The 13,667-nt window shown below is 45.3% G+C and overlaps 1 protein-coding gene across 1 annotated transcript in view; it reads left to right on the top strand.

Moving 5' to 3' along the window:
* The first annotated feature begins 1,518 nt into the window (after nt 1-1,518).
* The window catches only part of RERE (arginine-glutamic acid dipeptide repeats), a 120,983-nt gene continuing 108,834 nt past the window's right edge, over nt 1,519-13,667 (top strand). The window contains exons 1-3 of the mRNA XM_017743967.1: nt 1,519-1,800; nt 1,902-2,372; nt 12,544-12,614. Of these exons, the coding sequence (XP_017599456.1) occupies nt 2,048-2,372; nt 12,544-12,614 (396 nt within the window). The 5' untranslated portion in view covers nt 1,519-1,800; nt 1,902-2,047. The remainder of the gene's footprint in view (nt 1,801-1,901; nt 2,373-12,543; nt 12,615-13,667) is intronic.

A 13,667-nucleotide genomic window follows, 5' to 3' on the forward strand; every position in this document is an offset into this window, starting at 1 on the left:
GTGGTGTAAAATGGTTCACTTGAGCTTTACTTTCAAATTAAAGTTGAGCAAGGAGCAGCCTGCACTGGAATTGTGGCTTTCTCAGAATTGTTTGCACAGCTCTGGCTCCTCTAGACCCAGATAATACTGAGGTGGAGCTCAAAATGTTTCAGATGTAGGTAAAATAAATATGGATGCATTATCTGTCAGTCACTAATCAACGTTTTTGTTTGTCGTTAAGACAGGAACTTTAAAATCGTTTTTCCTTTATGTTTAGAGGTGTGGGGTGGTTGGCACCTTCTTAGCTTTTCACCCTGAGGCTTCAAGGAAAAGCCCTGTAGCTGGCCAGGTTTCAAACCTGCTCTTTCCCCAATAATGAAATATTGTGGTGACTGATGGGGATTTTTTAAAATTGGAAACGATTTAAAGAAAAAAAAAAGTGGACATTTTGCACTTGCCACAAAGGAAGGTGCTTGTGCTGCAGTTGGCTGTGCCAGAAGAGGGGTGTGATCGTTTCGCTGATGTTTGTATGAACAGCAATAGAAAAAACCCTGAGCTTTGCTGCTGGGGAACTCCCTCACCTCTGGAAATTTAAGACCTTTCTTATTGAATCCCTGGAGGCTCTTGCTATCACCATTCCCTGCAACTTCCCTGGCAGTTGACAGGTTCATTGTGGTGTTCTCCACTGGAGTCTCATCGGATCCCCCTGTGAGTTATCAGAGCGATGGCAGCTGCTCTGAGGAGCAAAGAAAACAGCATCATTTCCTACCTGGCTGATGGGTTCATTCAGGAAATGCCTGAGAGGTCCCAGGCACAGCCTCAATTGCAGCAGCAAAAGCAATTTGTCTCTTTTGCTGTTCCCTCTGCTGTGAGGAGCAGTCGACAGGGACAGGAATATTGAGGTCTGAGATTTGTGTAGGACTGAAGGAATTTCCAATGCATGGGATCAGTGACTCCTCAGCTGACTTCTCAAAAATCAAACCAGCCTTTTTCCTTCTCTGATGTGGTTTCAAAAACTTAATGCATGAACAATCAATGTTCTCGGGTCCCTGCCTTTCAGACTGTACATTCTACACCGTGGGCTAATTTCATGTTGCACCACGTAGCAGCTTCCTGGAAATGCAGGAACTGGATGTGGGCAAATTCAGCTTTATTGGTGAATTAGGGAAAAAAGGGATCATTTACCTTCGTGAGTTGAGTGCCTAGTTTTTGAAATATCCTTCTTTCATGAAAGGTCCTGTTTTTATCTATGGAAAGGCAGAGTTCATTAGTGCAGCTGTAACTACTGTGGTTTGGTTTGAATTAATTAATTCCTGTAATCTGTGGATTACAGGTTAGCTCTATTTTTGGAAAAGCAGGGTAGAGGCAGGACTTGCTGACAGATTGCCCTGGAAGTGGCAGATGGCATCCCTTACCCTGTACCAGCTTTGTAGGGCATCGGCTGTGAGTGGTGGTGAGATGTAAAACAATACAGCCATTTGCTGAACTCGGTCATTTGCTTCCAGATAAAAGCTGGAGGCTGCTCCTTCTTTGCACTTGTCCCTTCCTAAATGTTTTGTGGGTTTTGTTTTTTGCATTTGTAGGCTCCCTCTTAGCTCCAGGTATAAACTGGTAGCTGTTCTCCATGAGCACTCCCCATCCGAGAAGTTATTACGTGTCTGCAGTGAACAGAGGAATTTTTTAAGGAGTTGAGGGATCTTTTTTGAGGATGGAGGTAGCTTCAAACATTTACAGACACTGAGGTTACCATTTCTATGAAGTCTCCAAAAGGCTGCTTTGTATTTTACTGTTTGTGCTTTCCATGCTGAATTGCTTTAGGAGGTGGGGTTTTATTTGGTTTTAATTTTTATCTTCAGGAATTGAAAGAATTTTGAATACTAACATGGCTTTTTTCCCTCTTTCTCTCCCCTCACCTCTTCAAGAACCTTTTTAAAACGCTGGGGTTGTTGGAGTGGTTGAATTTTTCCTGGCTTTGAGTGAGAAATTCAGAAGACTGAAGCCCAGGCTCACTGTCTACCTTTCACGGAGGCCCAGCCGTGAGAGGACAGAAGAAGGCACGTGGCGAATCATGACAGCAGACAAGGAGAAAGACAAAGACAAAGAGAAGGACAGGGACAGGGACCGGGACAAAGAGCGGGACAAGAGGGACAAGGCGAGGGAGAGCGAGAACTCCCGGCCCCGGCGCAGCTGCACCTTGGAGGGAGGTGCCAAGAACTACGCGGAGAGCGACCACAGCGAGGACGAGGACAATGACAACAACAGTGCCACCACGGAGGAGTCCACCAAGAAGAGCAAAAAGAAACCCCCCAAGAAGAAGTCCCGCTACGAGAGAACCGACAACGGCGAGATAACGTCCTTCATCACCGAGGATGATGTCGTGTACAGGCCTGGAGGTAACAAAGCCTTGTTTTGCGTTGCCTCTGACAGTCCTCGTGCCCCAGAGCTGCCAGGCAGGGGCTGCAGCCAGCACAGTGTGCTCCCTGGTGATTGGGATTACCCCTGTCCTGGGGGAGGCTGCAGCCTTGCCCTTGCAGACAGATGTGGGTGCGCGTGGGAAGCTTCTGGCTGTATCTTGTGGTATCTGATTTGTGGGAATGAACTTAGCTCCCCTTTGGAGAAGAGCCACCCTTTTTGCTTTCTACTGCATTAATGATCTGTGTATGGTATGGAGTCTCTGTCCCTGGGAGTTTGGAAACCAAATTAGATAATGCGTTAAATGCTTCTCTCCCACTTTGGAAGCAGACCCGCTCGGAGCTGGAGCTCTGACTCGGGGGATGTGGAGACAACTTCCAACCTTCCTGGCAAGCTTTTCTGGGAATCTGTGATTGCTTTGTAGGGCTCTGCTCCTGTGCTCTGTGAATCTCATACCTGCTATTCCACTGGTTTCACCCCTCGTTAATGGCTGTGGCTGTGCCCAGCTGTTGGGCAGAACAGTGTTGGCATCAGGGATGTTTGGGGACAGCACCAGGAGCTTGCAGTGTGCTCTGGATGTCTTGGATGTGCCTCTTATTTACTGCCAAGTTCATGTGAAGTTTCAAGGTCTAACCCATGGCTGCTGCCAGGGAATGTTTTCCTCTAACTGCACTTGAAATGAGATTACTCAGCTCCCATTTTTGAGTATAAACTTCCCTGTCCATCTGCACAGCACTGTAAACGTGCTGCTTGCAGTTTGTTCCCCAAAGCTGTGGTTATGTTTGGCTGCACTGTTGGCAGCCCTGCCTTTAGAGTCCTGGTAGCTTTATACTCCTGTAGTACAGAGCTGGAGTGACACTGCTGGGGCAAAACAGAGACGGATTCAACCTGAAAACAGGGGAGCCAGTGAGGTCAGATCCCGTCTGATCTCCCGTGAGGTGCTGCACAGCTCAGCTGCAGGAATCTCCCGAGGTCAGATGTAAATGCTTCAAGTGCTGTGTCCAGTTTTAGTGGCTGTGAGTGCTCCAAAGTGCTTGTGGTGTGTGTGGGGGCACGACCAGCTGCACATCCAGGTGGGAGGTGCTGCATTCCATCCTCCTCCTTCCATGGGAGAGTTGAGCAGTCTGTTTTTCACTTAGCTCTACCAAGATTAGTCAGAACAGCTTCTCTCTTGAAATGCTTCAGCTTCAGTTTAGACTCATTTCATCAATCGTTGCAAAGGAGCTGTTTTTGCTGTGGTGTCAGGGCTTGTGGCTGAGTAATATTTGTTTTTGAGCAGTGGCAACTGGGAGCCTGCGGAAGCGTCAGCTTTGGTGGCAATCTTATTTTCAGTGTCAGAGGATGAAAAATAATTCAGAATCTGTTGAGAACAGCTGTTGTGTGGGCCCAGGAGTACAATGTGATACACTGGCTTTATTGCAAAAAGAGTTTGCTTAAAATGAAGATGGGAAATCAGTTTGTGGTCTCAATTTTATCCTGCAGTGGGATGGAGCAGTGGCTGATCTGGGTCCAGTGAAAGAGCAAGGAAAGCCATAGTACTCGTGATAATTGGGATATTTTATAACTGTTCTGCAATTTAAACCCCTGCTTATTAAATTTTACAATTTTTTAATAGTAATCAGCAGAAGAGACGTACCCTGGCATTGAAACTTTTCTGTTCTGTTGGCTCTTTGTGCTGTTGTAAAACTTGTCTTGGAAACTGCTGAGAGTGATGAGAACAAACATTAGCTCAGCTCTGGAGAGACCTGAGAACGGCTGAAACCTTAACTGAATATTCCCATTTTTAAATTTGATTTTAAAGGTAATTTCTTATCAGGAGCAAGATCTTGAATACACATTCCTGTGCTGGAGGTATTCGAAACCAATGTTAGCATCCACTACAGAAGGAGCTCTTACAGCTCCTTACATACAGGGAGGTGTATTTGTAGCTAAGGGTGCAAATTACATAAATTTTAAGAGGGATTAGAGAGTTTAAATTAATGAGACACAGCAAGGATTAGAAAGATGAAAATTAAAGGTGTGTGCAGAAGGGATAGCTGACTTCATCTTATGTCTTCCAGGCTTTAAGGAAGGAAATCCTTTCCAATAATTTGATTCTTTCTCTTAAATGCTCTCATCTGATGTGGATGAAAGTTCAAGGTCTGCATTTCCCTTCTGCGAGCTCCTTGGTTAAAATCTCATTCTGTGTTTACCCCATTGCTGCAGAGTACTTAATCCAGCACTTAATTCTGCTTTTTCTCCTGTGCTGAGCTCAGCAGCTGTATTGCAGTAATAGCAAATAAACTGTAAATAAACAGATAATCAAGATCATTGAAATTTTTCAAGTGAAAGGTTGCACTATATTGTTACCACGTAAATACTGCTCTTACTAATTTGCATAGATCTAATGAATGCGTGCACAGCTTTAAATAATGTATTAAAAAGAATTGAGTGGGGCTTAGACAACACTATGCAATTAATCTTCTCTACTTTGCTGGAAATCACACAGGCCTATCCTAAAAGCTTGCTGGCCCAGTTCCCCATCTGTCCTCGCAGTTTCCACAACCTCCCTCCCATTTCTTTCCAAATCTAATCTGTGGGGTTTTCCTTCTTTTTTTCTCTCTCGCAGTTCTCACCTTGCTGTTGTAGCAACAGTAATTTTTGTGCACAGTGTGTGTTCAAATTTGCTTTAGGCTTCCTTAGCACAGGGTGATGATAATGTAAGAGGGTTAAGACTGAGAGTTTTTTTTTTTCTCCTCTTGGATTTCAGTTAGATTATTTAATGCTGATTTTCCTTCCATTTCCCTTCTGTGCCACTGGGTTTTGCCAAAATCCACCTCAGGAAGGGCTATTACTGTATTGAAGCCACAGAACTTGGTGCTGAGGATATTGGTGCTGCTGTGGTGTCATTGTGCTGGCACTTTGAGTGCTGGGCTGGAAAACCTTTGCTGGGTGAAAGTCTGAGTTGGTTTGGAGCCTGGGGAGAACAGGTGACTGTCACCTGGAGATGGGGACAATATTGTTTGCCTTGCCTACGTAGAAACATTTAAAAGGATCTGCAGGAATTAAAAGGATTTATGAGGATCTGTTTCTGCAGTGACATCAGTAGCTATATAAACAGCACATCAGCAGGAGGTAACACAAGGTGAAATGCTGTAATGCACTGCTCTGCCTGCATGGGAATCAACCAGCAAAATCCTGTGCAACAGCTTACAGCAGGAGAGTTCCTTTGTTCTGTGGGGTTCAGGGTGTCAGATACGGAGAGTGCAGTTTGTCACAGGACAGAGCAAAGGGAGATCTTACAGTTTGCACTTGGATGTGCTCTGGTTTAGAGGATGTGGCCATTTTTCAAATGAGCACTTGATAAGCTGGGGAGCAGCTCCAGGTGTGCAGGGCTGAGATGTGGGACCTGCAGGGGCTGGGGAGCAGTTCCAGGTGTGCAGGGCTGAGATGTGGGACCTGCAGGGACTGGGGAGCAGTTCTGGTGTGCAGGGCTGAGATGTGGGACCTGCAGGGGCTGGGTCACTGCTCTGTCACAGTGGGGAAATAGCAGAAGATGCTGGCTCATGTTGAGTGTGAGTCTGCAGGTCTTAAAATCCACTGTCAGGCTGCTTAGCAAGCAAGGACTTACAAAGTCTAAGCTTTAGTTTTGGTTGGTGTAATTAATTGTTAATGTTCCCTTTATTGAAACTGCTGCTGTCTTGTGTTGTTGTGAGCGAGGAAATTGCTGAAATGGTTGTTTTCATCCAGAAGCCTTCAGGAACTCTGTGAAAACAAGAACCAAACCTAAGTGCTTCCTCCCTATTTATTGGTTATCTTTGGATCTGGGTTGGACACTGGTGAAACTGAAGTGCATAAACTGAAATTCTCTGACAGGGCTTGGCTTGTGTTTGACACTGCCCCATGTGTTTGTTGTTCTTCTGGATGCTTCTATTCGTTCTGACAGCTTTATCAGCTGAGAAAAGTGGCCATGCCAGAATTCAATATAAAAATACACATAATGCAAACAGGAATTTTTTCTATAAGCTTTGAAGTTCTGGCAAGTGTATTGGAAGGAGAGAAGTTGATTATTTTCTGGGCAGTTTTAATTTTAATTCTCTGCTTGGGCAGAAGGAAGAAATGCAAGGAAATGATTCTTTCAGCTGTACATTGTAATTTTAGGAGGTCTTTGGCCAGACTGTTGTGTTCTGTGCATGTTGTGTGGGTTGACCGAGTTTGCGATGGAGATGTGTGTTTTTGCATGTGTGGTCTTCTCTTCCCTCAGAAGCTCCATAGTTGATATGAGCATGTGTTCTCGAACGGTGCAATCTGTATTTTCCTCTTCTTTTGAAAGTCTGTTACCATTGTGATAGTAGATTGTTGAAATAATTCAGTGACAGACTTTCAGCTGCTGTAAATAGGAATAACCTTAGGAGCTATGCTGCTTAATGTGGTTGTGAAAGTTCCCTTATTTTTCACACTTCCACCACTGTTTTCAACTGTTCTGCATATGTGAGTAGTGGTGAGGAAAACTTAGCAATCTTTTTTTAGAAAATATTATCTTCAAAACTTTTGTTTCAATGGAAACAAATGCATTCTTTGTCCATTCCTCCTTTAGTAATTAAAAGAAGGAAAAACATTAGAGAAAAGGGCTGGATTAGTAGGTGGGTCTTAAAACATGTCAGGAGGGTTAACAAGATGCATGAAAACAGGAGGGTTTACTTCGAAGCTGATTGAAGTGTGCAGAGAACAGAGTGCAGGAACAGCCTGTTCCAGTCTGCAGCTGAAGCCTTTGCTGGTTCTGTTCTGTACTGGGGACATCCCAGGGCCTGTAATTAGTGATTGAGATGGGGAGAGGGGTGGCCTTTAATGAGCAGGTGAATAAAATTGAGCGTGGAAAATAATTCAGGCTACCCAAGAGCCCAGATCAGCTCCTGCTGCACAGAGGTAACTTTTGTCCCTGCTGTCAGTACAAACAGTGAGCAGGAGCCAGACTGGATAAAAAAAGACATTTACTGAGTTCACATTTCCTTTTAGCAGGGGAGGGACTGCTGAGTCCAGGGCAGCTGCTGGGGCCTGACAGATGGAGCCTTAAGTGCAGATCAAGGTTGAGCTGGCAAATGGATTCCCCTGGCTTTGTTTGGCTCTGTGGATAAATCACAGAGAGCAGCTCTGAGGGGCTGGGTGTGCCCAGGGCTGTGTGTCTGGCTCTGGGGACGTGGCTGCACCATTAGTTTTCCATGCTAACCTCATCATTAGGCTTTAAAATGGAGAAAAAACGTGCCACAGCAGTGCTGAAACAGAGTAAATGCACTGCTGCTGTAAGCTCAGCTTCACCTGCTGCACTGATTTGTTCTCTGGGAAGGGCTTCTCAGAGCCATTTACAAATTGAAGCAATAGGAAGATATTTTTCCTTTCAGAAAATACATATTGACTTTGAAACACGAAGATAGTTTTTCAGTGGCTGTTTGCAGGCAGGCAGGTCTCAGGTTGGCAGGCACCAGGGAGACACACAGGAGCTCCCTCAGGAGTGCCAGGGTTGGCATCTCCACAGGCTCTGCACTACTGGAAGCACAGCGTTCTGTGGAAATCCTCCTCACTCAAGGGACACATTTGATTTTCCTCTTCTGGACATGTCTCTGTTCAGGGCTGCACCACCAGCTGGGCTGCTCTCTGTCTGATCAGGAGGATGAAGTAATGGGTCAGTTCGTAGGGAAATAGGAATGGCTGAAATGTTTTTCTACTTGAGGGCTGCACAAATAAAGCCCATCTATATTTTGATGAGGCACTGTGGTGTGTTACGCTTTAATTCTCAGAAGGACAGCAAAGGGAGAGGAGTTAAGCAGAGTTTTCCAAGCTGTCTTGAGGCTGTGTAAATCAAGTGAGGTCAGATAGCGCTGTGGTGCATTTTTGGTGCTGTTTCTTTTGTGTCTCCCACCTTTAGAAATGAGTGTCCATGAAGAGCTTTTGGTGGCCGCATGGGGGTTTGTGAAATATCAGTGAGAAGCACTGGGGGCAAATGGGGCACCTCCAGCAAAAGTTTTCTGTGGCCTTAAAAGGCCAGAAAAAGACTGTTAGAAGTTGGCATGTGTGCAGCAAAGCTTATCTGGTGCTAAAGGAGGAGTTTTAGACTAACTGGTTATTTAATTAATTCCTTTTATCATCCTGGATTCTTATTCCCACCCCTCCTCCCCTTTCATGTGTTTAATTGAAAAAACAATTCCAAGCCAGGAGGAGCCCCTGGCACAAGGTAGTGGCTGAGCATCCATGGTGTCCTTGCTTGCAGTGTGGCATTTTTGGTGACGCAACTTTCTGTAAAAAGGTGTTTGCTTTGTATCGGATCTGTTAACGAAGGATGTGTGAATGCTCCTTACAAGGAGAACTGTGCAGTGTTGTGGACATGCTTGAAAAGTGCAGGAAAATAATTGGTGTGGGAAATGATGTAGCTGGGGGCCTGAGCTGCAGAACAGTTGCTTTTATGAAATTGGGAACTGCAGAGTACAATTAGCTGTCATTAATTTTGTTGAATAGAAATATGTTCCATTTATTGTACAATCAGGAGCCAGGCTTGAATGAGTTTAAATGGATGAAATCTAAATTATACTGACAGTCCATTAAACAGCAGCAAAACCCCTTAAAGAAAATGGATTCACTATGATACCGGTTTATAATAAAATCATTTGCCAAATAAGAACTATAGTCCAGGCACTGGGAATACTCCTGTGAGCTTCAAATGAACACAGTAAATTGGTTGAACCATTTATTGCAGAGCAGGGCTCGAGCTCGTCGTTCCCTGACAAGGAGCCAGCAGTGTTGCTTGAAATCTGCTCAGCAGGCAGTGACACTAAAAGATCAGACTGGCAATTTGTTTGTTGTCAGCCATATGGGGGAAGAGAGGCAAGTGCACAGCTCCCTACCTGTCAGTGGGAATATTGTTCGAGTCCAAAGCACGTGTTTGGCGTTCCCAGGGCCCTCCTCGCTGCGTTTCTGTGTTTGTCACTGAGCCGTGGTGCCAAATGTATTGCTGCTGTTGGAGGTTTGTCTCCATTACTGACCTTTGTTTTCAAGGGTTTGGCAATTTTCCTGTGCTTGGAATGCAGGCGAGTTCGGGTTTCAGCATTTAGAGCTCTCTGAATGCTGCAGACATTGATTCTGCTCCTTTGAAAGGTGCTGCTTGCTCGTTAATGATCTGTAGCTGCTGGTACCCTGCTCCTGATCACACTGAGCTGTTCGGGGGGCAGTGAGGGGTGCTGGCATTTAACTTGGAGCACCTGAGACACTGGGAGGCTCCTAGGCTTCCCACTGCCTTTGGCTCAGGCAGAGCAGTTTCTGGAGAAGGATCCAGGATTGCCTGCTCAGGCTTCCTCAGGGGCTGGCACAGGGCACTGGGACCACTGAGCCTTTTAATTTTAGGCACTGGGATGGAGGAATGTAAATATTCCTTAATTCTGGAGTGTCAATATCCTTCAATTGCCGGTCCCACAGCTTGAATTCAGGGTTCGTACACGTCTGTACACACATGCAAAGAGCGAGCCTGTGGCTGGTGAAATCTGATGGGGAGGGATTGTAGATAATTCCTTGACAAAGGCTTTCAAGGAATATCTTCCCTGTGGAAGTGTGGCGCTGTGCAGAGCGCCTGCGGCTTTGTTTCTTGGATGATGCAAGTGTTGACTCATTAGGTAAAACATAAAAGGATTCTGATTGTGAAGAGGGTTCTACAGAAACTGCAGCATTTAAGCTGCTAAAGGTTCAGAAAATGGAGGTGGTTGGGGTGTTTTTCCAAAAGATTTTTTTTTATGTCCATGCATTGAAGCTCTAATTTTAAAGGCAGCTTTTAGTGTGGGAATATTAATGTAACCCTTCAGAACTAGGGCACATCTGGTGAATATCACAAGCCCAAAGGCAGAATGACTCTGTACCATGTGTTGGGGAAATGCTTCATCTCCAGTGGGACGCTGTACACGGAATAGGGAAGTGACGTTCTCTCTCATGGCTGGAGACAGGCAGGGAATCCAGCGTGCAGGGAGCTCAACATTTCCTTACTCTGTTTTGCAAAGGTTATGGAAAGCCCCTTTTATTTTCATTTTTATTTTTTGTTCATGAATTTTCTTTTCTGTCGGAGCATTTGCTGGTTTGTCACTGCTAAACTCTGTGGTTGAGCACATCAGATGTTGGACTTGGCCGAGGTGGTCCTTGGAAGCTGACCCAGGGATGTTACCTGTGGAGAAAGCCAGAGGGGGAGTTGTTGCCTGCCCATTTCCCTTGCGCTTGCTGGCTTCATCCTCGCTCCTGTTTCCTGGTAAATGAGGAACATGTGAGGATGGCTGGCCTTCAGTAAAACAAATTGAATTACACTTGACTGAAGTTGTGTAAGCCTGTGCAGAAGCTCTGTGCAGCCAGAGAGAGCTGAAATTGTTCCAGAAGTGTGTGGTCAGTGGAAAAAAGGGTGTGCAGTGGCAAATTCCAGTGTGTTGAGGATGAGGAAGGGGCTGTTCTGCAGTTTTCAGTGGCATAAATCTTATCCATGCAGGTTTCTTGCGTATTAGAAAAATGATAATGCAGTTTTCCTTTTCTTGGGCTCCCATGGAAGCTGTTTGGATTTCTGGTAAATGGAAGGAATTGCTCTTTATGGTGAGTTTTGAGTGGCTGATGTGAGTGCATCCATAAATACTCTCCTTTTCTGGGCGCCATCTTTCCGGCTGCTGTCATCCATAACATTGCTGTGCACCTGGATAAACTTGTTTTCTTATCTGTGTGGCCTCTCTTGCTTTGGGGACTCGTAACTGGATGTCATCATTGTTTTAGGGCTTGGCAGGCAGCCAGCAGTGCCTCCCTTAAATGCAATCCAGAGCCAGTCAGCTCCGTTTGCTTTATCCATAGGAGATGCCACATCCTCTCACTCTGTGTGCCAGCCATTTCACAGGGATGCTCAGCTGTTTGTTCTGCCTGCTGCCTGATAAACTCTGGAAAATGAGGCTTGCACAAGCGAGATACCGAGGGAAAAAAAAAAAAGATCTTGCAAGTTGTGGTGTTTTCTGTCTCTGAAATCTCGCAGCTTCTCACACACATTCCCCAGTGAATCTGAAAGAGTCCCTGCAGCTGAGTGCTGGAACAGGATGCAAGTGGATGATTCAGCTGGGACCCTGAGCAGCTGATGGAGTGAGTGCAGGCCTGTCTAAGTGGAATGATTAGCCAAGGAAATCTGGGATAACCAGGGGTGCAGGAATACTTGGATGTGCTGAAATTGCTGGAGCTTCCAAATGAACTGGATTGAATCAAACTGTGCTTTGAAATGTGTCTTACAAAACTCTGAGATTTTAGAGGGTTTTGGTAGAAATACAAAAAAGGTCATGGAAAGTCCCTCCTAGGACAGTGGTGTTTTTGTGTCTCTCCTGTGTTTTGAACAGCAGCTCCTTATCTGTGTGTGAGAGGGGACACAAGGACTGTCCTTTAAATATTTGCTTGGCTTTGGGGCTGGCATCTTTCTGTTTAGCAAGCTGTGTGTGAGTTTGCTGAGTTCCAAGGTCAGGATCATTAATCAGGCACTTCTCTCCCATCCTTGCAGTGTTTTCATTCCGAGGGCACCGCTTTTGTTGTAGTTATTGCCAAGACTGTTTTGAATACAACAGACCTTATGTTACAGCAGCCTTGGAGAGCCCAGTTGTCAAAAGCAAACAAAAATAATTACTGGTTTCTGTCTTGTCAAATGTAATTCGAGAAAGCCCAGGCCTTCCCTGAGGTAAATCTAATTTAAGTTTGCTGTGTTTCATCTATGATGGGTTGCCTTGGTTTTCTTCACAATTAGAAGAGAAAATATGTTAGTGCTCGGTTCTTAATGGCAAGCTGACCACGAAAAATCTGATTACTTTCCTCTCTTATTTTGGTCTGGTTCATAGGCTGTGACCTGGTCATTGTCATTAACTCAATCCAGGGTGGTCTTTAAATTGCTTTCTTTTTGTTTTTCTAGCAAAATGTATATTCAAATCAAAGTTAATTTTTATGCAGTTAATTTCCTTATTTATCATCATAAACAGTTCCTATTTTTAGATCACACTCAGAATAAATTACACGCTATGCAAATGAAATGGTGGTTCTTTCAAAGTTTAAGCTGTATTTGAATTTATCCTGTTTTTATGTTCTTTCTTGGAGGCACAGAAGTTAATGCCCGTTATTTTAAAATCTTGTGTTTTAAAGATTGCGTTTATATCGAAAGTCGCCGGCCGAACACGCCCTATTTCATCTGCAGCATTCAAGACTTCAAACTGGTAAGGAACATTTTCACATCTCCTCCTTTCCCCTGCCCCAGTCTCTAGAGGGGGTGATATTTCTTAGCCTGGAACCTTTCCTGTAGCTCCTTGTGGGTGAATCTTCACCCTCTGAAACAGGAGCTGGTTTTTATTAAACCACAGCTCTGTCTTTGGTGCAGCCTCAGTTCACTGGGGGAGTTCAAATTGTGATCCCTGTCATTTTTAGCTGAACAGAAACATGAACTTTGAGTTGAGTGTTTTCGGGAAATTGTGGCTCAGGAAGTTAAATTTTTCCTGGGGAGTTAAATTTGGCTGTGCCTCTGGCCTTCTCCAGCACAGCTCTGGGATGAAGGCTGGCTTGTGGCAGCCTCTTCATCTCAGCTGACACCAGACCAAGGTGACCAGTTGAATCAGGAGAAATAGCAAATAATGTTTAAGAACCCCTTAGCACTTTGTTCTTTAACAATGAAAAGTCAGGGACCTGTGTGCGAGCAGATCCGAGCTGTGCTTTGCCCCTTCCTGTCTGACTCTGCACTCTCAGCAGGGCTCCCTCTGTTCCTCCCACCTGCTGGAGCAGGAGCTGCTCCTGGGCAGGGCTCAGGGGCTGCTTTGGGACCTGGCAGGGCTCTGTGAGCAGGAGATGTGGCAACTCCTGGCAGTTTGTTACTGCTGCTGGTCCTGCTGTTTGTTATTGCTTTATCGAAGTCCTGAGTGCATAATAAACTCCCCTTATCAATGTATTGTCTACAGACACAGATCAGCACAGGCTGCTGCTGTCAGAGCAAACCTTCCTTCCTTCCTTCCCAGCTTTTCCAGGTATTCTGTGAGCTACAGGAGAACACAGCGATTTTCCTCAGTGCTCATGTCCCTGGTGGTGCTTGGCACTTGTGGGCTGCTTCTCTCTTTCCTTCTCTTCTTCCTCCCCCCTTTTTTTTAGGGGGTCATTGGATTTGTAGTTGGCAGGTTCTGGCAATGGGTTAAGCCCCAGCTGGGCCACTCCTGCCCATGAGCAGGTGCTTTTGGGTCCCACTGGAGTTACAGTGGGATGGTTCTGGGCAGTAAGTTCCTGCT

This window comes from Corvus brachyrhynchos, unplaced genomic scaffold (genome assembly GCF_000691975.1).
Source record: "Corvus brachyrhynchos isolate BGI_N302 unplaced genomic scaffold, ASM69197v1 scaffold68, whole genome shotgun sequence".
NCBI classification, from domain to species: Eukaryota; Metazoa; Chordata; class Aves; order Passeriformes; family Corvidae; genus Corvus; species Corvus brachyrhynchos.